General features: G+C 49.4%; 9 protein-coding genes across 9 annotated transcripts; 5 read left to right on the top strand and 4 right to left on the bottom strand.

The window, feature by feature from the left end:
• Nucleotides 1-208: 208 nt before the first annotated feature.
• Nucleotides 209-1,730, bottom strand: BKA58DRAFT_360801 (major facilitator superfamily domain-containing protein; the record flags this gene model as incomplete). The annotated part of the gene is made up of 4 exons (XM_046168763.1): nucleotides 209-413; nucleotides 473-566; nucleotides 631-1,503; nucleotides 1,620-1,730. The coding sequence occupies 4 exons, from the start codon at nucleotides 1,728-1,730 to the stop codon at nucleotides 256-258; spliced, it is 1,236 nt and encodes a 411-aa protein (XP_046025091.1). The 3' UTR covers nucleotides 209-255.
• A 385-nt stretch (nucleotides 1,731-2,115) lies between these two features.
• BKA58DRAFT_338670 (flavoprotein-like protein) lies at nucleotides 2,116-3,197 on the bottom strand (the record flags this gene model as incomplete). Its single annotated transcript, XM_046168296.1, has 3 exons — nucleotides 2,116-2,570; nucleotides 2,643-2,841; nucleotides 2,905-3,197. The coding sequence occupies 3 exons, from the start codon at nucleotides 3,195-3,197 to the stop codon at nucleotides 2,142-2,144; spliced, it is 921 nt and encodes a 306-aa protein (XP_046025090.1). The 3' UTR covers nucleotides 2,116-2,141.
• A 471-nt stretch (nucleotides 3,198-3,668) lies between these two features.
• BKA58DRAFT_338665 (Rhodanese-like domain-containing protein) lies at nucleotides 3,669-4,442 on the bottom strand. Its single transcript, XM_046168295.1, has 3 exons — nucleotides 4,208-4,442; nucleotides 4,038-4,152; nucleotides 3,669-3,943 (listed from the first exon to the last, which is right to left on the bottom strand). Exons 1-3 carry the CDS (start codon nucleotides 4,379-4,381, stop codon nucleotides 3,762-3,764), a joined length of 471 nt encoding a protein of 156 aa, XP_046025089.1. The 5' UTR covers nucleotides 4,382-4,442; the 3' UTR covers nucleotides 3,669-3,761.
• A 159-nt stretch (nucleotides 4,443-4,601) lies between these two features.
• Nucleotides 4,602-5,984, top strand: BKA58DRAFT_457611 (arsenical-resistance protein; the record flags this gene model as incomplete). Its single annotated transcript, XM_046174640.1, has 3 exons — nucleotides 4,602-5,138; nucleotides 5,186-5,272; nucleotides 5,325-5,984. The coding sequence occupies exons 1-3, from the start codon at nucleotides 4,728-4,730 to the stop codon at nucleotides 5,982-5,984; spliced, it is 1,158 nt and encodes a 385-aa protein (XP_046025088.1). The 5' UTR covers nucleotides 4,602-4,727.
• Nucleotides 5,985-7,252: 1,268 nt separating this feature from the next.
• BKA58DRAFT_300311 (uncharacterized protein) lies at nucleotides 7,253-7,825 on the top strand (the record flags this gene model as incomplete). The annotated part of the gene is made up of 1 exon (XM_046166914.1): nucleotides 7,253-7,825. A coding segment is annotated over one exon (573 nt), but the record flags the coding sequence as incomplete, so codon positions are not given.
• A 722-nt stretch (nucleotides 7,826-8,547) lies between these two features.
• Nucleotides 8,548-9,123, top strand: BKA58DRAFT_315149 (Rhodanese-like domain-containing protein; the record flags this gene model as incomplete). Its single annotated transcript, XM_046167513.1, has 3 exons — nucleotides 8,548-8,724; nucleotides 8,782-8,896; nucleotides 8,948-9,123. 3 exons carry the CDS (start codon nucleotides 8,548-8,550, stop codon nucleotides 9,121-9,123), a joined length of 468 nt encoding a protein of 155 aa, XP_046025086.1.
• Nucleotides 9,124-10,279: 1,156 nt separating this feature from the next.
• BKA58DRAFT_338664 (uncharacterized protein) lies at nucleotides 10,280-11,289 on the top strand (the record flags this gene model as incomplete). Its single annotated transcript, XM_046168294.1, has 2 exons — nucleotides 10,280-10,346; nucleotides 10,397-11,289. A coding segment is annotated over exon 2 (585 nt), but the record flags the coding sequence as incomplete, so codon positions are not given.
• Nucleotides 11,290-12,143: 854 nt separating this feature from the next.
• On the top strand, nucleotides 12,144-12,782 carry BKA58DRAFT_290997 (uncharacterized protein; the record flags this gene model as incomplete). Its single annotated transcript, XM_046166873.1, has 1 exon — nucleotides 12,144-12,782. A coding segment is annotated over one exon (639 nt), but the record flags the coding sequence as incomplete, so codon positions are not given.
• Nucleotides 12,783-16,845: 4,063 nt separating this feature from the next.
• Nucleotides 16,846-17,505, bottom strand: BKA58DRAFT_384631 (uncharacterized protein). Its single transcript, XM_046170281.1, has one exon. The coding sequence runs from the start codon at nucleotides 17,426-17,428 to the stop codon at nucleotides 17,066-17,068; it is 363 nt and encodes a 120-aa protein (XP_046025083.1). The 5' UTR covers nucleotides 17,429-17,505; the 3' UTR covers nucleotides 16,846-17,065.
• Nucleotides 17,506-19,323: the final 1,818 nt, after the last annotated feature.

Here is a 19,323-nt window from a genome sequence, read left to right as displayed (position 1 = left end):
TTGGTATAATGAAGTGGGGCGGTGTAGACAGACTCAGCAGCGCGTCGGTTGTGCGCCGACCCTTTGCATCCGGGCATAGCCTCGCGGCTGAAACCGACTAGGCATAAACAATCAAACGAACATACTCACAAGAACTGAACGTAGTCTAAACATAACAACAAGACCGATTAAATCGTTCATAGACCATGTCAAGAGCTTCGTACTGCAACACCGGGTAACAACTAGTGTCGTAGCTCAAAATGTTTTCCGATGGCACTAGGCCAAACGATTCTGTGACTGGCGACCCTTCACTCTGCGGAGTTGGAACATAAATCCGCTCGCGACTACATATGAAATGCCGGCAAAAATCTGAGTGTAGAGGTATTCCTTAGAGGAGGAGGACCGTCGGAGTTTCAATGCAATGCCTTCAGAAACTGGCCAGTGCTATTAGCTGGAAGATCACAAAGAAGGTGGTAACCCAACCAAGACATACCAGTAGTGGGGACTATCACTGCCGCCCAAGATAGAGATAATAACGATTGCAAGTTCTTCATCCCAGCAACCTCAACGCAGAGCGGACCTATAGTCTGTGTATGATGGTATTAGCGCATGTACCGGCAAATTGGAGAAGAGTCGGTACTCCTAACGTACCATCCAAAAGACTCCAACGATAGCCCCACAGATGATTGAAAAAAATACTGTAAGCGCAAAAGATGTAGCCGGCAGCCAGAACATAAAGCATGAAAGACCACACAGCAAGGTCAGAACACCTGCTGTATCGATTCGGCTCCATCCGTCGCTGAGTATGCCAATAATTGGTCGTCCGACTGCAGTACCCACGTTCAACAAACCGATCACGTCCGTAGCCTGGGCTCTAGTAAGGCCTATAGATAGAGCGAAGTCGGACAAGGAGAAAAGAAGGACAACATATCCTAGCATGCTGGTGAAGGCCCAGGCAAGCAGCAGTATTACCTCGTATCGCCGGAGGAGTTGGGCGTCAAACCCAAGCTGAGAAGGCCGGATCACATCGTTTCGATCCCGTATTGCTATTATTGCGGCGAGATTGGCGGCGAATGCGATAATCCCAGTGATGCGTAGAGCCCAGCCGATGGTAAAACGCTGAATGATAGCCTCTGTGCCCCACGCGAAGGCAGCGCCGCCAACGCCTGAACCTGCAGCGCTAATTCCATTGGCTAGGCTGCGCCTTTGAACGAACCATTGCGAAAGGATAGGAAGGCTGGGAATGTATAAGAAGCCGATGCCACAGCCGATGAGAACGCCCTGACAGATGTGCAACTGCCATGCTCGTGTGGCGAAAGAGGCTGCAATAAAGCCGCCGCTTTGAAAGATCAAGCCAGCAACCATTGTCAGGTGTATCCCAAATCTCCGAGTGAGAACAGTAACAATAGGTGCTATAAGCATGGCTATAGCAAAGTTGAAGCCGCCAATGAACGCATAGTCCCAAGTGGATGCATCCGGGAAGATGTCTTCAGCCAAGTAATGTGAAAGATAGATGCCATATGCCTAAACCAACGAGTTAGTGAGACTGCTGATTGTGAGAGAAGAACTATCGCCGTAACCAGGGTATAGGATGCGACACGAAGGTATCGAAAAGATCATTGAAGAAAGCGTAGGATTACCGAGACAGTGCCCCAAGTGAAGCAGTTGATTGTGAAGCAGGCGGCTACGCAGATCCAGCCATAACCACCGTCTGGAGGAGCCTCTTCTCTTGTGCTGTCATGTTCGCTCATGTCATCGAACTCGTTCATGCTTGTAAATGGCGGGTCGATGGGTTGAGTGGCCATTTGACTTGTACAAGCCAAATCAGAGGAGAGACAGTGTGAAGTTTTTGCAAGCGCTCAGGGTGTTCTAGGGTTGGTAAAATATGGGTTGTGTTTACAACGTGTCACCAGCTCCCTACAACATGTCACTTCTGCAGCAAGGGTGCGCTAATCCGCGGCTTAGCGAGCGCTCCAAATCATTGCTTCGTACACAGCTACCCGCTAATGAATCTGCATTCTATGCTCGAGTATATGTACATATTTGAACCGACTTTCTAGAATATGCATCGCACTGTACAGAACAGCTTGCGGCCCCCTAATCAGCGTGGACGGCAGGCACACTATGGTGTTTACCCTACACTTTGCCGATGATATTGCTGATCACATCTCGGTTAAAGAGATACCATTCCGCGTGTCCAACAATCTCGCTTTCTCTTCCTTGATCCTCTTCTCCTCTCTCTCGCTATATCGGTCCCCGAAAAGATCAAAGTGTGGCCGCATAACCAAAGTGTATTTCACAAACTCTTCCATGCAATCAACTAGCCTGTCCCTGTTCCCGCTTGGCATCAGCCTGCTCCCTCCTTCGTCCGCATTTTCATCCGTGAATTGCGTATAGGCCATAGGGACCGAGCTCTGGTTTGGGATGGTGAACATGCGCATCCACCGTCCGAGGATGCGCAGAGAGTTAACCGTGTTGAAAGATTGAGATCCGCCGGAGACTTGCGCGATTGCTAATGTACGACCTTGAGTTGGCCGAACAGAACCTGTTGAGAGCGGTATCCAGTCGATCTGGTTCTTGAACACTGCGGTCTACGTAGCACAAGTTTGTTAGTGAAACGCAAAGCCAACAAGACGGATTGTCGCATAGTGCGAAGTACTAACAAGATTTCCATGCTGTTCAGGGCTTATCCAGACATGGCCATCGCTCCACTTGCTGAGGTCTCGTAACTCTTGCACTTTGGGGTGCGAGTGCTGAACGTCGTCCTTTACAGGCAGTCCAGTAGGGTTGTACATGCGAACGTCGCAGCCGAGCCGGAAGAGTATTCGACTAGCCTCAAATGCTAATAGGCGTGAGTAGGACCTGCGCATGATCAGTTTCATTTAATATGCAGAGAGAACCACAATATAGCTGCATGATGTGTACCGTTGTCGCATGCTGCCATATAAGACAAGAACCTTCGGTCTGTCACCTCCAGTCCTGATAACTTGAAGATCGACCATCTTCAAGGTTGTGCTAAGCTCGAGCCGAGCGACCCAATCTCGGTCTGAGTGTGCATCATCCAGCAGGAAGGGTCGATACGTTGTTCGGATGTGAGCCTCGTCTTCGTAGGCAGGTATCGCAAGCGAGGTGCGGTGGTATGCCGAGTCTGTCGCGATCTCAGCCCGAACACGCTCTGCTGCTGTATTGTTCAGGTCTCCGTTCGTTGCTGTACTCATCGTTCGCAGGAATGATTGACTGAATTTGGCGTTACTGCAAATACCCGTTGGTCGGAGCGAACGGAAAATGAACATGAATTTGCCGCGCAGCTGCTGGGAAACAGAGTGAGGTCTGTCTCTAAGAACGGTGTATAGGCAGAAAACTGTAGTTGTACGGTACTGTACATAACCAGAAATGTTGTTCAACACTCATTGCGGGTCACTGCCAAGCAGAGAGTATGTCACTCGTCGTATGCTATTCGTTGAAATCGATTTTTGAACCCTGCGTCACTAGTGGCTGCTTGCTCTGAGTGCCGGCACGCGCCTCCCCGGCCGTCACCGCAAGCGAACAGTATGTCGCCACCGCCGGAGCCCGCTCTCGAACACAGACCGTGCATCTTATCGGCTGTGCGAACACCCGGTACGATAGCCAAACAGGTATAGATCGTCAATTCAGCGACCACCAATCTCATCGTCACATAGTCCCACGTTGCGCATTGCATCTACCTTTCACAGATGATCCCCATTAAACTGTCCCTCCTACGTAGCATAGCTTCCAAAAGAAGTCGAGGTTGCAACCAGACCTCAAGATTGCAACCAGACCTTAGCATCATACTCGATCATCCACTGGACGTACTCATCGCCTGCCGTTGCCCATCCTTTCACGCCCTCAGCTAGGGCCAGACTCTTCATCTGTTCATCCCCTTGATCTGCAATGTAGTCGGCGAACCAACCAGCGGCACGGTTGCCACGTCCTTTTGAGGAAGCTAGAATGCGCCAAAGTTAGTCAATCTCATGGACATGTTGGGGAAGGCGCTTCTTGGTGCCGGTTCGTTACATAGTAAGTAGAAGGGAACATACAGCAATACCAGATTATCTTACAGAGGCCTGCATTCTTGAAGAGCGTGTACAGAGTCGGTATGGTAGGGTACAAGCTCTGCGCAGGAAGGTTGATCGAATCGCGGATGGTGCCGCCCTGCTTTACTTAGCTCTTTCCGCAGAAGCGTAAGATGACGATCAATCTTGGGTACCTCATGGTCGTTGCGACGCAAATCGACGAGAATGTAGTCTCTGCTAGAAGTCTCTGCGCTCTGCTTGATCATGTCGAGGACGTCTTCGCGACGAATAGTGGCCGGGGTATTTCTGGGCGCTGGGTACGCAGCGTGCCATGGCGGGGGCGAACCTGTGACGCTTGCGGTAGTCATTGTTTGACAGTGTCTGTAGGATTTGTGAGCGAATCCAAGAATAATCGTGCGAAGATCTTCTGGGACTATTATAATGTTATGCATGAGCAACCGCCCCCATGTATCCGCACAAGTTTATGCCGGTGAGTCACTGCTAGGTGATGATTGGCCGAGGCCAAAGCTAGCTTTGCAGCATCTCTGCCACTGTGTGCCGTTGTCATTTACGACCTCGAATATAAGAGGGAGCTACTGTTAGGCCTGCATAGCGTCTCTGTCAATTTCAGATACCTGTGAAGGCCAGCCAAAAGCATCTCTGCTACCTACAACAACAACACACCTCCCGCGGCAACCTTTAAAAGCATTCAATATGACGTTGTCGTCAACGGAAGGGCCCCAACCTATCGATACCGAACCCGCCTCTCCTCGCAACGACGCCGACCTCGAGAAGCTGCAGCTCGAGGAACAAACAGCCGTGAAGAAGGGGTCGGTGATCAAAGGACTAGGATGGCTGGACCGCTTTCTTGCGGTGTGGATCCTTCTTGCTATGATTATCGGCGTCCTTCTGGGAAATTTTGTCGAAGAAACAGGGCCAGCGCTCCAGAAGGGCAAGTTCGTTGGCGTGTCCATCCCGATAGCTATCGGCTTGCTCGTCATGATGTACCCGATTCTTTGTAAAGTCCGCTACGAGACATTGCACCGTCTCTTTCGAACTCGCGCTCTCTGGATTCAGATTGGCTTCAGTATACTCATGAACTGGATTGTCGCCCCACTCCTTATGGTGCGTCTCATCTTCTGTTCAACCCAGCTTCGACTAACACACTATAGCTCGGTCTTGCATGGGCGTTCTTACCCGACAGGAGCGACTTGCGAACAGGACTGGTTTTGGTGGGCCTGGCGAGGTGCATCGCCATGGTACGCTCATACATCCCTACTTCCTTTCTGACACAGTGCTTATATTCACTAGGTTCTAATCTGGAACGGACTTGCAGGTGGCGACGATGAATACTGTGCCATTTTAGTGGCAGTCAACTCCATTCTCCAGATGATACTCTACGCTCCGCTCGCCATCCTTTTCATAAAGGTCATTAGCCGCGAAACTGGCACCGTCGTTGTCTCCTATGAGCAGGTTGCGACAAGCGTTGCCGTCTTCCTCGGCATCCCCTTAGGCGCTGCAATCTTGACGCGCCTCATACTGCGGAAGCTAGTTGGCGCGGAGTGGTACGAAAAGGTGTTCCTGAAGTGGCTGGCTCCGTGGTCACTCGTTGGCCTTCTCTACACCATCCTCGTTCTCTTCGCCTCTCAAGGTCGCCAAGTGGTCCACCAAATCGTCTCCGTCGTTCGAGTCGCCGCACCACTTATTGTGTACTTCATTGTCATCTTCTTCTTCACGCTGTTCGTATGCAACAAGCTCGGATATGGATACAAGTTGGGGGCAACCCAAAGCTTCACAGCTGCAAGCAACAACTTCGAGCTCGCAATCGCTGTCGCTGTCGCCACTTATGGTCCTGACAGCGACCAGGCGCTTGCTGCTACGGTCGGACCTCTCATTGAGGTACCTGTATTGATCGGGTTGGTCTATCTAGTAAGGTGGATGGGTAGCAGATGGGTCTGGAAGAGTGTTTAGTAGTGCACGGCTGGTGCAAGTTGTTCAGTTACATAGCTCAAGATAGATCATAACGGTACATGCTGAATCCTAAGTTGTTTTGAGGCTGCAAATCCCTTATGCATGCATGTTTTATAGCCTATGTGATGCTCGCAGTAGGAACATTTTGGTCTTATATTGATTGCAATCATTGTACATAGTCTGCCGCGAGCCTACGGAAGTGGTACTGTACTCTTCGCAAGCTTATCTTACCCTCAACATCTATGAAGCTCTAGGATCGGATGTTGCACTGCGCCGATTGGCCATTATGGACTAAGGCATGCTTATTGGGCGACATATAATGCAAGCTGACAAAGGAGGTGCGTAGCGAACGTGACCAAGGGCCAAGCTCGCGACAGGGCAACCTATCACAACGTCGCGGTGACATGCACAGAGTGCTCAAAGGATTCCAGATCTCGCACACCACACAACCAAACGGTTTTCCTTTCCAGCTATGGCTAATTCTAATGATGTCTTAGTGGATGTTGAAGTCTTAGCATGCGATAAATGCAGCCCGCATGGCAACGATTGTGGCTGCCTGCGACCTGGAGACTCGCTTGAAGGGCAGATTCGCGTCTCATCGCCATCAGCACTATGTTTTACGGACATCGAGATCTTCTTCCAAGGTAAGTCAGACTACATCTAGCATTCCTAGATCGTTGCATCTGACTGGCAAATGCGTTTTAGGATTGCAGTCCACCCTCATCCGCTCCGCTTGGGCTCCCAACACCAACGAGCTAGTAGCTTACTCACCAAGCTACGATTACCCAGTCGTGACAAAGTCCAACGTTCTGGTGAACACATTGGTCGACTGGGAAGACATGCGTTAACAGATGCAGTTCCTCGACGTCAGTTACGAGGTGAAGCTCGACTCTGCCCAAAGGGCTTTACGTGAAGATGGATCGATTTCGTACAGCTTTCCCTTCTTCTTCGTTATCCCTCTCGGCACCGAAGGCCTAGGCGCCTCGAAGCCCCTGCAGTGTAGGATCCTTCCTCCGACCTTCAGATCAAAGGGACTGTATTCGGATCCGATCTCTGTCACCTACAAACTCCACGGCGTTGTGCGATATAGAAACGAGCAAGATACATCCTCAGAGATGCCACAGACTGTGAAAAAGGTTGAGAAGAGCCAGACCATCGACTTTCTTCCGTATACAGAGGTCGAGCCACCAACACATGTTGCTAGCTTTCCTGGGGAGTTTGTCTTGAAGACGAACTCACCGATATGGAAGTATGCTCTGGGAGGCCGCCTTGGAGAGCTCACCATGAGCACCAGAGAACCACTGCCATTAGCCTACTCGCCCTATGAAAACCGCCCTTGTACCGACTTGACGCTCTCTATCACCGTCCACGCCCCCTTGGCCGTGCAACGTTTGCGAGCCATATCCTTGAATGTGAAACCTGCAATCCGAGCCAAGACGTTCTACGCCTCAGAGCCGATGCCGTGCCTTCCGAAACAGACGTCCCTTACTCGGAACCAATCGATTCGGCTCCACGATGAGATCATCAAACTCGAGCACATGGATTTTACGCAACTAGATTGGAGATACAGCCCCTACATTGAGACAGAAGAGCCACCAGGGTATGAAGACGCTGTGACTGACGTTGCACCAGAGAGGACCCCTACGAGTGCGAGCCGTAGAGACGACAGCGTGGATGAATGGAAAGCGTCTGTCCGTATTCCCATTCAGCCTGACCAAGCGATGCTCCCAACATTCTGTAGAAGCCTTATCTCGAGATCGTACTCTTTGGTCCTGCGTGTACGAGTTGCTGGGATACGTACTCGGAAAGCCGATTTTGAGGTTCCTCTCCAGGTTGTCTACCTGAGATCTTCCCAGGTTAGGAACGACTCAGTCCACGATGAGAGATCGAGATCCTGCATTGGCCCGGAAGGCTTACTTGCACAGCAAGATGTAAGTTTCATTGTGATGCATTTGAGCAATTTACCAACGTGCATAGGAACTGCCTACCTACCACATGCGATCACGGTAAGGCGATTATACATAATAGCATAGTGATCCAAAAGTAGCAGTCCGTAGTTTGGGTACTTGTAGAATATGAGATGTTTTTAGGACTAAGAGTTACGTTTAAAAGTTAGTTTACTGTGACACAAATCTTACCGCTAAACACTAATAAAGGTTGGCGGGAAATCTACGCATCGACCCAACAAAGACAGCCTCATGGAGCGAATCTGCTTAGCGCCTTTAAGGTTACTCTTAAAGTAAAGCGCGTGTCATGAATTCAGGCAGTGATACGTAGGTGCATGCGGTCAATGCTTGCGTTTGTGCTCAACCAATCAATCGCAGCGGGTGACATTCAAGCCTTCCCTAAAACACATAAATTTTACAGTACAGAAATGCATCGCTAGAACAACAAAGCTAATACCTACACCTGACCTCTTCATCCATCGCTTCAATCCATGTCGTGGCTCCGTTCTTCGTTGCTTGGTTCTTCACGGCTCCGTTCCCCTTGGCTTCACTCTCCAATCTTCTCCCTAGCCAAGCGCGACCCACTCTTCATGTACCAGTGTACCCACAACACTGCCATGAGCTGCCCATCACTATCAGTAGATCCCGATTCCCCTTGGGATGTCAATTACCCTATTGCGAAGAACCGGACGCCGTCCACGATATCCCGGGATGAAGTTCTCACGATGTTACAACAAGGGCAGAAGCCCGGAAAAGACTTCATTCTCGTTGATCTTCGCCAGGTTGATCACACAGTAAGTAGGAAGAAACTGAGAGATGCAGATGTGTAAAGCTGACTCGGTCTCAAATAGGGCGGGACTATTCGTGGTTCGATTAACTTGCCCGCACAGAGCTTATATCCCACTCTTCCTACACTCTACACACTGCTGGTAAGCGCAGATGTCAGATGCATCATATGGTACTGCGGTGCGTTGTAGCAATAAATGCCATAGAAGTACAGCAACTGACACTGCTTAGGCTCCTCGCGGCATCGAGGGCTTCGTGCTGCCGCTTGGATGGATGACTATATCAAAGAGCATGGGAACCCGAGCATTCGGAGCTTCGTGCTACTCGGGGGCATTAAAGGGTGGGCGAAAGCTGGAGTTGAGTACACAAAGCTGATGGACGAGTATCAAGAGGATGCCTGGCGTTAGCTTAGTTATTTCTTCGCTCGATGATGTTTTTTCTTAATGGCGTATTTCCGACCGGTAGAAGATAGCCCCTTATCAATTTCATTCTTAAGTTCTCTCCTCTCCAGTATTGGAGTGACGCATATGCCTGCCACAGGCGCTTCAGACAAACGTAAATAGCTGTGGGAAGCGAGCTTCTCAATGTATCCCCATTGTTCGCCTGTAGTTGGTTGTACCTTGTATCCAGACATTGACGAGGATCTCATAAAAATGACGAAGGTTTTACATCAGGCTTGCGCTGGAGTATAAACACTTTGGCGTTTTTGAACTGGCTTGCAAGAGCAAACAGGCCTCCAATCTGGGCTCCGACATTCGGGCTTCATCCAACATTTGAGCTCCACACCTCTTCTAGGCCCTTCTTGCTTTCTTAGTTCATTCTGGGACTATCCATTCACAGCGCGGGTTCTAGTCCTACAAGCTGGTCACTTCTGATGTCTAGCTCCTTTTGTTGTCCGTGGTCCAAGGTATGTACTTCTGCAACTCGCTTTCAGAAGACTGACGGCAGTAGGGTAAGACTTGATCACAGGCGAGCGGTGCGATTCATCCTTGAGATAATTTTGGTAAGCCTCGCATTGCGGCATTTTCCTTGTACTCTGCCAGTCTTGAATCGTACCTCACTTTCGCATTGTTGGTGTCGCACGGTTAAGTGCGGGTATTATAGACAGAATAATTAGGAGAGAGTGTATGTTCTATTGATTTAGCATCCTAGCTCAGCTTATATAAAGGTAAAGCTTTTTCGGACAACCCCATCTACTATTCGGACAACCCCAAAAGTTCAGATGAGACAAAAGATCAGACGACTAAAATGAGCCGTGAAAAACATATACAGTAATCGACACCTGTATATTTATTACCCGATTAGTCAATTTCTTTCTGATGGTTCTCGGAGGTTGCAGTGTCTGCTAGAAGCTAAAGTTTACGCGAGAGTTACGCGAGGCGCTACTATAGTATTCTGTGGGTTGATAACTACTGTTAATATTGAAATCTTTCGTCGTTTGGGTGCTTTCCAAGGTCTCCTTTTGACGATGTTGCTTTTTGATGGGGGACGCTGCGGCGTCCGTGCGCACCACCGTGGAAGTGCCAAGATCAGGGTCCAACAGCCGAACACCAAAATCTATCAATACCTCCAAGTTTTGAGCCCCAGGTGCAACCCCAACATCGACCCGTCGCAGCACTTTTATCGTTCGGTAATTACGAAACAGGACCTCGCGATTCCAAAACACTAAAAATCTCCTAGATCCAATTTGTGGTGGTGTGAAAACAATTCATCGCAATATTGTGGTTTCTCTCCACCCGCTCAGGTGGGGTCGGCTCTCGGATCGCGATTACCCCACGAACAACAACAAATGCGTTGATCCCTCCACCCATTCAAAACCTCGAAAATGACCGAAAACGAGCCTTCCGACAGTGAGATTAATGCCTACGCGACAACATGGGATCCTGACCGCGAAGACCTTCGTTGGGTACCACCCGCAGCTGCTCTTCCCGCCCTCATCAACCTCCCAACCCATACTGAAGCTGTTTAGGAAGCAAATCGCCTTTTGATGAACACAGGATTCGCCATCAGCATCAGGACCCCGCTCTACACGAAACCTTCAAGGGCAAACCCGGTGAGGGCAGTTCGCGGAGCTGTATTGCGGTGTGCACAAGGTAGAACGTATAGCTCGACTGGTAGCAACAAGCGGAAACAGAGCTCTAGAATGACTGCCTGTGAGTGGAAAGGACGCATGAGGTGGGTAGAAGCCGAAGGAGCTTCTGGAGCTTCTGGATGGCAATTCATTACAGAAGATGGGCGCCACAACCATCCTGCTGCTGGTGTACTTGCTTTGCCGCAGTTCCGGAAGCGCGATGAAGCTTTACTAGAGCGCATCAAGGGCGCGAAGAGCAATCGCGACTCAGCCATGAAGATACTGAGAAAGGAACGTTCGGCGGGAGCCAATATAACACGCTCAGATGTATCAAATGAGTTGGCGAAGCTCCGCCGCGAGGAGCTTGGTGGCCGTACACGTATTCAAGCGCTGGCTGAGTTCCTCTCAACATACTCTTGTGATGACAGCGGTAACGAGGATACCAAGTTCTGGCATAGGATAACCCAGAATGATCAAGGTCGTGCCCGTATCATTTTCTTTGCTCACCCACGCGCCTTTGAGCTTATCAAGTGTAACCCAGACGTTGTTGAGATTGATGCTACGTACAAAACGAACGCCTTCAACATGCCGCTGGTTCATATTTTGGGTATTACTTGCCGGGCAACAACGTATAACATTGCGTACGCCTTCATCCCAAATAAAGCCGCGGAGACCTACCTGGAGGTCGTACAATACCTGAAGGAGCTCTTCGACTACCTCAGCGTCTCCCCAAAGTGTTTCTTGACCGATCACGATAGGTCTCTTAAAGCTGGGTTGTCAGCCATCTTTCCAGGCATCCCGCAGCGTCGCTGCATTTGGCATATATATCAAAACGTCCAAACTGAAGCTGTAAAAGCTTGGGACGTCCGGAGGGTTGCTGCAGCGGAGGAGAAGGACGTTATCGAGAAAGCCAGGCTTGATTTCATCCAGGTTTGGCAGAGCTTAGTATCCTGCCCTACCGAAGATGCCTTTTAGGCTTTGAAGGAGCAGATTTGGGAGAGCTATGCTGGCTTTCCAGCGCTTCTGCAGTATCTAAAAGCTCACCAGTTGCCCCATTACCACGAATGGGCAGAGTGTATATGTAAGTTCTTTCCCGACTTTGGCCAGAAAGCCACCTCTCGCGTTGAAGGAGCTCATCGCCAGCTGAAGCTTGCCCTCACTTCCTGGAAAGCTGGCCACATCTACGACGTCGTTTTGGACATCCATCAATTGGTGCTTGTACAGCGAAATAAGCATGACGGACACCTACAACTAGATGAAGCCAGGCGTGCAACTGACTGCCTCCTGCCCGAGTTTGCACGCCTTCATCGAAAGGTAAGCCACCAAGGCCTCCGTAAGCTGAAGGAGCAGTTACTGCTAGCTAAGGATGAGCATTATGATAAGCTTAAGGAGTGTTTAGGCGCTTTCTCTATGAAGTTTGGGCTGCCTTGTAAGCATACACTTCACCGTCAACTTAACGAGCCCAGGGGACTTGTTATTGATCTAAAAGACGTTCACCAACACTGGTGGTATCACCCGCCGCGCGCACGCGGTGAGGAGGTGCAAGACGAACGATATATACTTAATCCTGAAAAGATAAGGCCTAAAGGACGCCCACAGGGTTCCACAACAGTCACCTTGCCTTCGACACAAGCCTCTCAAAGCCTCCGCGGACGCCAAGCTCAACGTCAACCCCGAGAAAAGACGAGGAACGAACACGTACAAGCTACCCAGCAAACCCAGCAAGCTAAGGAAGCTTCTGACGACGATATAGAGCCTCGCCGAGGCAACCGACGTCGTCAGCCAACCCAGAAGGTCCTGGAGAACCTGCAGGACCCAGTTGAGATATCCTCTGCCGAAGAAAGCAGTTCTGACGATGAGGTAGTCGTCCAGGAGGTTTCAGTTACCCGTACAGCCAAGAGGGTCGTCAGGAAGGTTACCAAGAAGCTAACAGCTGATGATCGTATCCTTGGTGTACTTGAAAAGGTTCTAGCAAGCCAGGCGGAGCTTTCCAAGCGTCTCCAGGCTGTAAAGAAGCCTCAACAGGTTCATGACGACTTTGTTGTCATTAACAGCATCGACATTGACCAGGATTCATCCCCTAAACAACCTAGGAAGAAGCGCAAAGCTCCACAACCCAAGAAACCTCCTATTCACCCCTCTAAAAGACGTTGAAATAGTGGTTAAGAAGACTAACGCTTAGTCGTGCTTGCTTGTTTGAGCAGCTCACAATTATATAGGTATACCGGAGCTATTTAGACCAATGAGAGGCCTCCGTTGTAATTAGAACGCGTCCTGTCGCGTCATAACGCGTACAAATAGCGATTGCTACAGGTACTGTAAGCCCTAGGTTGCGTACGCCTTCGTACAATTTATTGTCAGGTTAACCTAAGGGTTCATCTCATCCAAAAGTCTCTAAAAGTTCATTGTTTTTTATGCGGTTTCGTTCTACGGCGTTTATAGACGTTAGTAAAGGCTGCTAGAAGCATCCCTAACTGCGATTTACCCTAGGTTTGCTTTGTATTGGCTGGGTTGGTGTTGGGGGCTCTATTTTAAGTTTCTTTCCGCATGCTAGTTACTCCAAGATCATGCACAACTCTACCACCCCTTAATCAATCTTTTTTAAAATTTTATAACATCACAATAAATGCTATTAAAATCAGCTCCTAGCTTTTAGTGTAATTGCGCCGTAACGTAGACGTGTGGTGTGGCCGCGGAGGTGGTGGAGGATTTGGGTGGGTTAGGTGGCAAATGTCACTAAAATACGACATTTTCTACTCAAGATTGGGGAATAGTATATTAATTGCCAAAACCCAGAAATTGACACTGTTAAGACCCCTACGGGAGCTGCCGAGACCCCTACCCAAAACCTTATTTCTACAACAAATGACCCAATTAGGCAACTATTGATGGGTGTCGATTACTGTATATGTTTTTCACGGCTCATTTTAGTCGTCTGATCTTTTGTCTCATCTGAACTTTTGGGGTTGTCCGAAAAAGCTTTACCTATATAAAAGGTCATCGCACGGCGTTATTAGTAATGAGGTTCCCGACAGCGCTTGGCCTGCGACAGTTGGCTTTGCGTTCACACGCTTCACGCTTAGTGGCGTGTTTTGCCCACAAATCTAATAATGTCTGACCCAACAAAGAGTGCTTTTCTAAGCTTACCGCGGCGTACTTAGACATACACGCGGAGGCGTCGTTAGCGCACAGGCTGTAAGAGCTGACAGTGCCTTTGTGATCCGTGCACAACTTCGGCACTTACTCTTGCCGATTGCTCACGTGCGAAATCAAAGGATCAGCCTTACTCTGCGTAAATGTAGCACTTCTACACAAGACATCATACTGACACTGGTTGACGTATCCAGATGATGGCAAATCCTGTATCGCCTGAGCATTAGGTTATATTGTCAAATTCATCTTCCTTTCGCCATTCTTGACGCTCCAAGGCAATGCCTGGCCTTACAGATATCTATGGAAGTCTTCTAGTGCTCATCGTAAACCTAATTGACACCAAGGAAGAGCTTTTAGCGATAGTTCAGCAAGTGCCTGTAGGAAGGCAACCCGTGAGGCTCCCTAGCTAAGGCTGCGCCGGTCGGCCAGGTATGTCAAAGAATTAGTACTGTATGCATGGCTGCACGAGAAACGACCGGTGCATGTTAATAGGCGGGATTGCTTCTGATGCGGCCAGACGTTTGTGGACATAATCATGCTACTGTAAGAAGAGAAGAGTTGTAATTAGTCCTGATAGGTGATCCAGAGAGCTGCTTACATTGACAGCAGACGTTTCACAACGGCTAGTGAGACTGATGCACCACTTGGAATTCTCCACTCGGAATGACATGCGCCACTTGGGATGTTGGAATCAAGATCGACCCATGTGGTCTTTGCTGTGTGGCTCGACCTCATGACGACTTTTCGATCTGGGCGTATGCGGCTTCCAAGCCAGGAAAGACGAGTTAAGTGTGTCGCCATGAATATATTGCCACACTAAGTGTTGCGGACCTTTAGCGAGCTTGTGGCTGTCAGCATCCCAAGTAGTCTGGGCGCTTGTCTTGTTCCCATTTCGGTAAGCCCTTCATTCGGGTCAGCAGAGCTGGTATCAAGCAAGCCAAGCAAGCAGTAGGCCTACTGCTTGACTTGCTTGCTTATTTGGAGTCGTCTGCTTGACTTGCTTGCGCTTGATTGGCTGAAATTAGAGCTGCTGCTTGCTTGCTTGAAGGTGCTTGATTAATATATACCCAAATAGGAAATTACATAGTGTTAAGTATCAAGCTCTCGCTGCCGTCACCGCCGTCGCCGCCGTTGTCCTATGTGCTAGTCTTGTATAATAGCTCTATCTCTCTGTCAGTTATAGTTGACTTTGCAGCCATATCGTCGTCCCCAAAACCAGCTCTCCTCCATCTTCTTACGCACTGTATCGCCGCCAAAAGCTTAGGTGATATACCTCGTCGGCAAGGCTCTAGTAGATCACCCAGCTCACTAAAAATACGCTCACACTCACAACTCAAAGCCAGGATAGATAGTACGTTAAGGGCAAGCCTGCTGAGATTGGGATACTGCTCGCGAAGCCCTATCTAATACTGTATCGGGTCTAGCGCGTTGGGGGAGTCCTTCTCTGCCACTGGCTCACAACGCCTCCATCTAGTATACTCGTCGTCGTCGTTGATAGATCTCGTGGGATTGCAGAGGCTATCGATCGCGTCGTCAAGGTCGTTGGAGAGCGTTTGGGGCCGTACTCGAGGCTTAGGCAGCGTTCTATACTCAGCCCACAGAGCGTTAGAATTTCAGTTGTTAAGCGAAAGCCACTTAGGTTTTTCTGCCCATACTGTATCGCAAAAAAGCTTGTAGCGTGGATAGAGTATTGTTGCAGCGTAGTAAGCTAGAGTCTCGTCTAGCTTGCTGTAATACTCGCGGGCTTTAATGAGAGCAGCGCGGAGGTTAATAGCGAGATGATCTTCTGGAGCTTCGGCGTGCTCCTCGTGGTTAACGGAGTCGAATTTCTCGAGCTGTTGCTCGAGCTTGTGGAGTAGTACTTCGAAGACGGGTATAATCTCAGCGACTAGGCCAAAGCTACCTTGGCTATGTCCCTTAAGGCGCTTTGTAGCTGTTTTGAGTGGCCTAAGTATATTAATATACTTAGTAATTACTTGCTAATCGTAAGCCGTGAGGCCGTCTAATTTTATCCAAGTAGGCGTTTTTAGCACCTTGTGGGCAAGGCGCTGGAAGCTCTCAAAAAGCTTATACTGCTGCGGTGTTTTAATGTAGTTAATCACAGCCAAAAGTATACCTAACGGGCCGTCGCTCTGCCACTCCTTCATAAGCTGGTGCTCTTTATCTAGCTTAACTGCCTCACCTACGTTGTTATCGTACGCGTCGCCATCTACGCCCTAAAGTAGAGTCTGCCTAATAAGATTAAGCGTGTAAGGACCGCAGCGGAGTTAGCGGTGAGCAGCGTTAAAGCCGAACTTAGAGGCGAGTGCGGTAATCGTCGTGTCGTTATTGTAGGCGTTATTGAGCACGAAGTAGCCTATCGTACGAGCTGTTACTCTAAACTTTTGCAGCGTACTGTATACGATCTCTACTATGTTCTCGCCTAAGTAAGGGCCTATAAGCTAAGGCAGGGCAATAGGCAGGTTAATAAGCTTGCTAAGGCGATTAACAAAGTGAGCTACAATCCCGAGGTAGCCCTTTTTGCCGCCCTTCGTCGTCTAGCCGTTAAAGCTTACGTGTATTTTGCCAGCAGCTTCTAATAGCGCTAAGACTATACGCGGCAGTAGGTGGTTGTATAGGCGCATAACGTATACGCTTACACTCCTGTAAGACTGCTAAAGCGCTGCCTCTGCCTATAGATTAGCAGCAGCTATCACCTCCCGAAAAGCTAACTTTTCGAACTCAGATATTAACTAGTTGTTATTGACAAGCCACGCAACTGCAGCTAGCCTAAAGCGCTGTATATTAAAGTTGCTAAGCTTGTTAGCAACTACTTGTAGGACTAATACGCCAGTTATAAGCATGCGGCAGAGGGGACTATTACAAGCTACACGTAACTTTCTAGGTAGAGTATAGCTATGGCTAGGTCGATTCTCGCCGAGGTGACGCGCTGCTGCTGTAGTTGCAGCTGATAGATAAACACCAGCAAGCCTAGCGTTAATATACTTGTGGATGTGGCAGAACTTGCAGATAAAGTACGTTGTAGTCATGTTAGATCAAAGTACAACTCGATAGCCATGTCTATGTATCTAGCTTAGCGTGCGGCGCGAGGTTGTAGGCGGCTTAATAAAACGAGGCAAGCGATCCTAATCTATGCCCTCGTAGTTGTCCTTAAAGTCTCCATCGAGCGCCTCATCCATGTAAGTTAAGGCCTCATCTGCTGTATTTGATGAGACAACAGTTGCCTCCTCGCTGCCCTCAAAAGGCGCTACGATCTCAGCTTCGGGGCGGGAATTGCGGAGTTGTGACTCGAAAGTAGAAACGTAGGAGGCCTGCGGCGGCGGCGGCGGAGACGGCGTAGGTGGAGTAGATAGAGATGGAGATGGCTGCTGAATATCACCAATAGATATCGGCTGGCTGGCGGAGCCTGATGGGACGACTCGGGCGCGCTTTTTGGGTGGAGCTTTGGCGGCGATAGAGCCGTTGGAGACGCGTTTTCTGCCTGCCATAGAGAGTTGTACGATAGCTCAAAAAGGACAACACTAAAAGAGACACGTGATATTAGCGACGGCGACGTTAAAATGGCTGATATGAGGTGGCTAGTACGAGCGCGTTGATGGGAGGCTGAGGTTTGTAAGCTAGCTTACTCAGCTGAAAAAAGTGCAACACCACGATCGGTATCGCGATATCACCATCTACTAGAACACCAAAATCCTCAAAAAGTAAATATAAGCAAGCACTTTCAAGCAATCAAGCAAGCAGTACTCTATCTGCTTGACTTGCTTGCAAATTTATATAGAGCTGCTTGACTTGAAAGGTCAATCAAGCTTTCAAGCAAACAAGCAAGCGCTTGCAAGCAGCTTGCTTGATACCAACTCTGCGGGTCAGCAAGGATCCTTGTAAGAATTGTCTTCTGCGACATTGCAAAACTTTATAGCGTGTTGGGAGATCTTAATTTTAGATGTAGCGGTGGCCCAATACTGCAGCAGCGATACGCTTATTGGCTGCTGTTCTTAGTCAGTGTCAATCCAGTACCTTCCGTCTCAGCGCGTACACTTGCACCAGTCCATGATACCTGCCGTCTAGGACCAGTCCGGTCAGCGGACCAGTCCAGTCAGCGGACCAGTCCAGTCAGCGGACCAGTCCAGTCAGCGGACCAGTCCAGTCAGCGGACCAGTCCAGGGGATCCGCCGCCTGGGACCAGTCCGGTCATTGTACCAGTCCGCCGGTAGTGCCGTCTAGGACCAGTCCGATCAGCGTACCATTACGTCCCCCGTACCGGTCCGCTGGTAGTGCTATCTTGTATCAGTACGATGCCCGTACCAGTCCATGGTACCTGCCGTCTAGGACCAGTCCGATCAGCGTACCGCTACATCACCCGTACCGGTCCGCTGGCAGTGCCATCTTATGTCAGTACGACAATCGTACTGTTCCAGTGGCGCGCTCAAATGCTGCTTGTAGATAGGCGCGTAGATGTGTGACACCCGAAACGACCATCCTACCTCCTCGTGATCATCTACCCATCAGAGATGTATCAAAGAGCTGTGCCCCCTCATCGTCCATCTTAACCAACGGATACTACAGCTCTTGCTGCGCATGAACGACCCCCTCCCGCGATGGTCACCTTCCAAGTCACCCTTGGGTTTTCTCTCTATGGGGCATGCCACCATTGAGACTGGGAGTACTAATCCACACCTGCTGACTCTCTGCAGGCTCGCGAGAGGGTGATTAACGTAGCAGTCATGAGCGGCGTTGTGCGATATCAGGGTTGAGGAGTTGTGTCACAGGCGAGAAGCAGGTGGACGTATAATGTTGCTACATACTAGAGATTGTTACGCGTACCTAAACACCTATATCTATCCAACTTTTAGTCTTAGAGTGTTTATCAAGCTGGTTAATCTACCTCGATAGTCCCATAAATCAACGCTCGATAGGCTGTCGTAGTGCTTCACACTACGCGAAAAGAGCGTCCTACGAAGCTTTTCGGGGGCTAACGCGGCCTTTTCGAGGACTCGACGACAGGCAAGAAGGACTGTCATGTTGATAGGTTTACCGTATACTGCTATGCAGCTAACAGAATGGAACCTGCTGATGTCACAGTTTCAGTGCAATTGCATTACTAGTCTAGCTACATTCCTTCCTGACTACCAAGAACCATCTGACACACCGAGATATCATCTCTCCAGCATTCAGCATACGAGTAACGGTATCCTTCAGTTGTCTCCCAGAACCATTGACTGTACTGCTATGGATCTAGATTTGCGGCTTCCGCCTCCGCTGAACGTACAAGCTGCAAGGAATTAGCCCATATGTAGGGTAAGACTAAGGTACCACCTTGGGCACAGTCTTTGAACCTTACCAGACATGGCTCATCTTTACGTAAATAAGTAACAAGCGCATTGTG

This window comes from Alternaria rosae, assembly GCF_020736505.1.
Source record: "Alternaria rosae strain MPI-PUGE-AT-0040 chromosome Unknown BKA58scaffold_5, whole genome shotgun sequence".
NCBI classification, from domain to species: Eukaryota; Fungi; Ascomycota; class Dothideomycetes; order Pleosporales; family Pleosporaceae; genus Alternaria; species Alternaria rosae.
The sequence above is the reverse complement of the archived record's forward strand: the minus strand, read 5'-3'. Positions and strand labels throughout refer to the sequence as shown.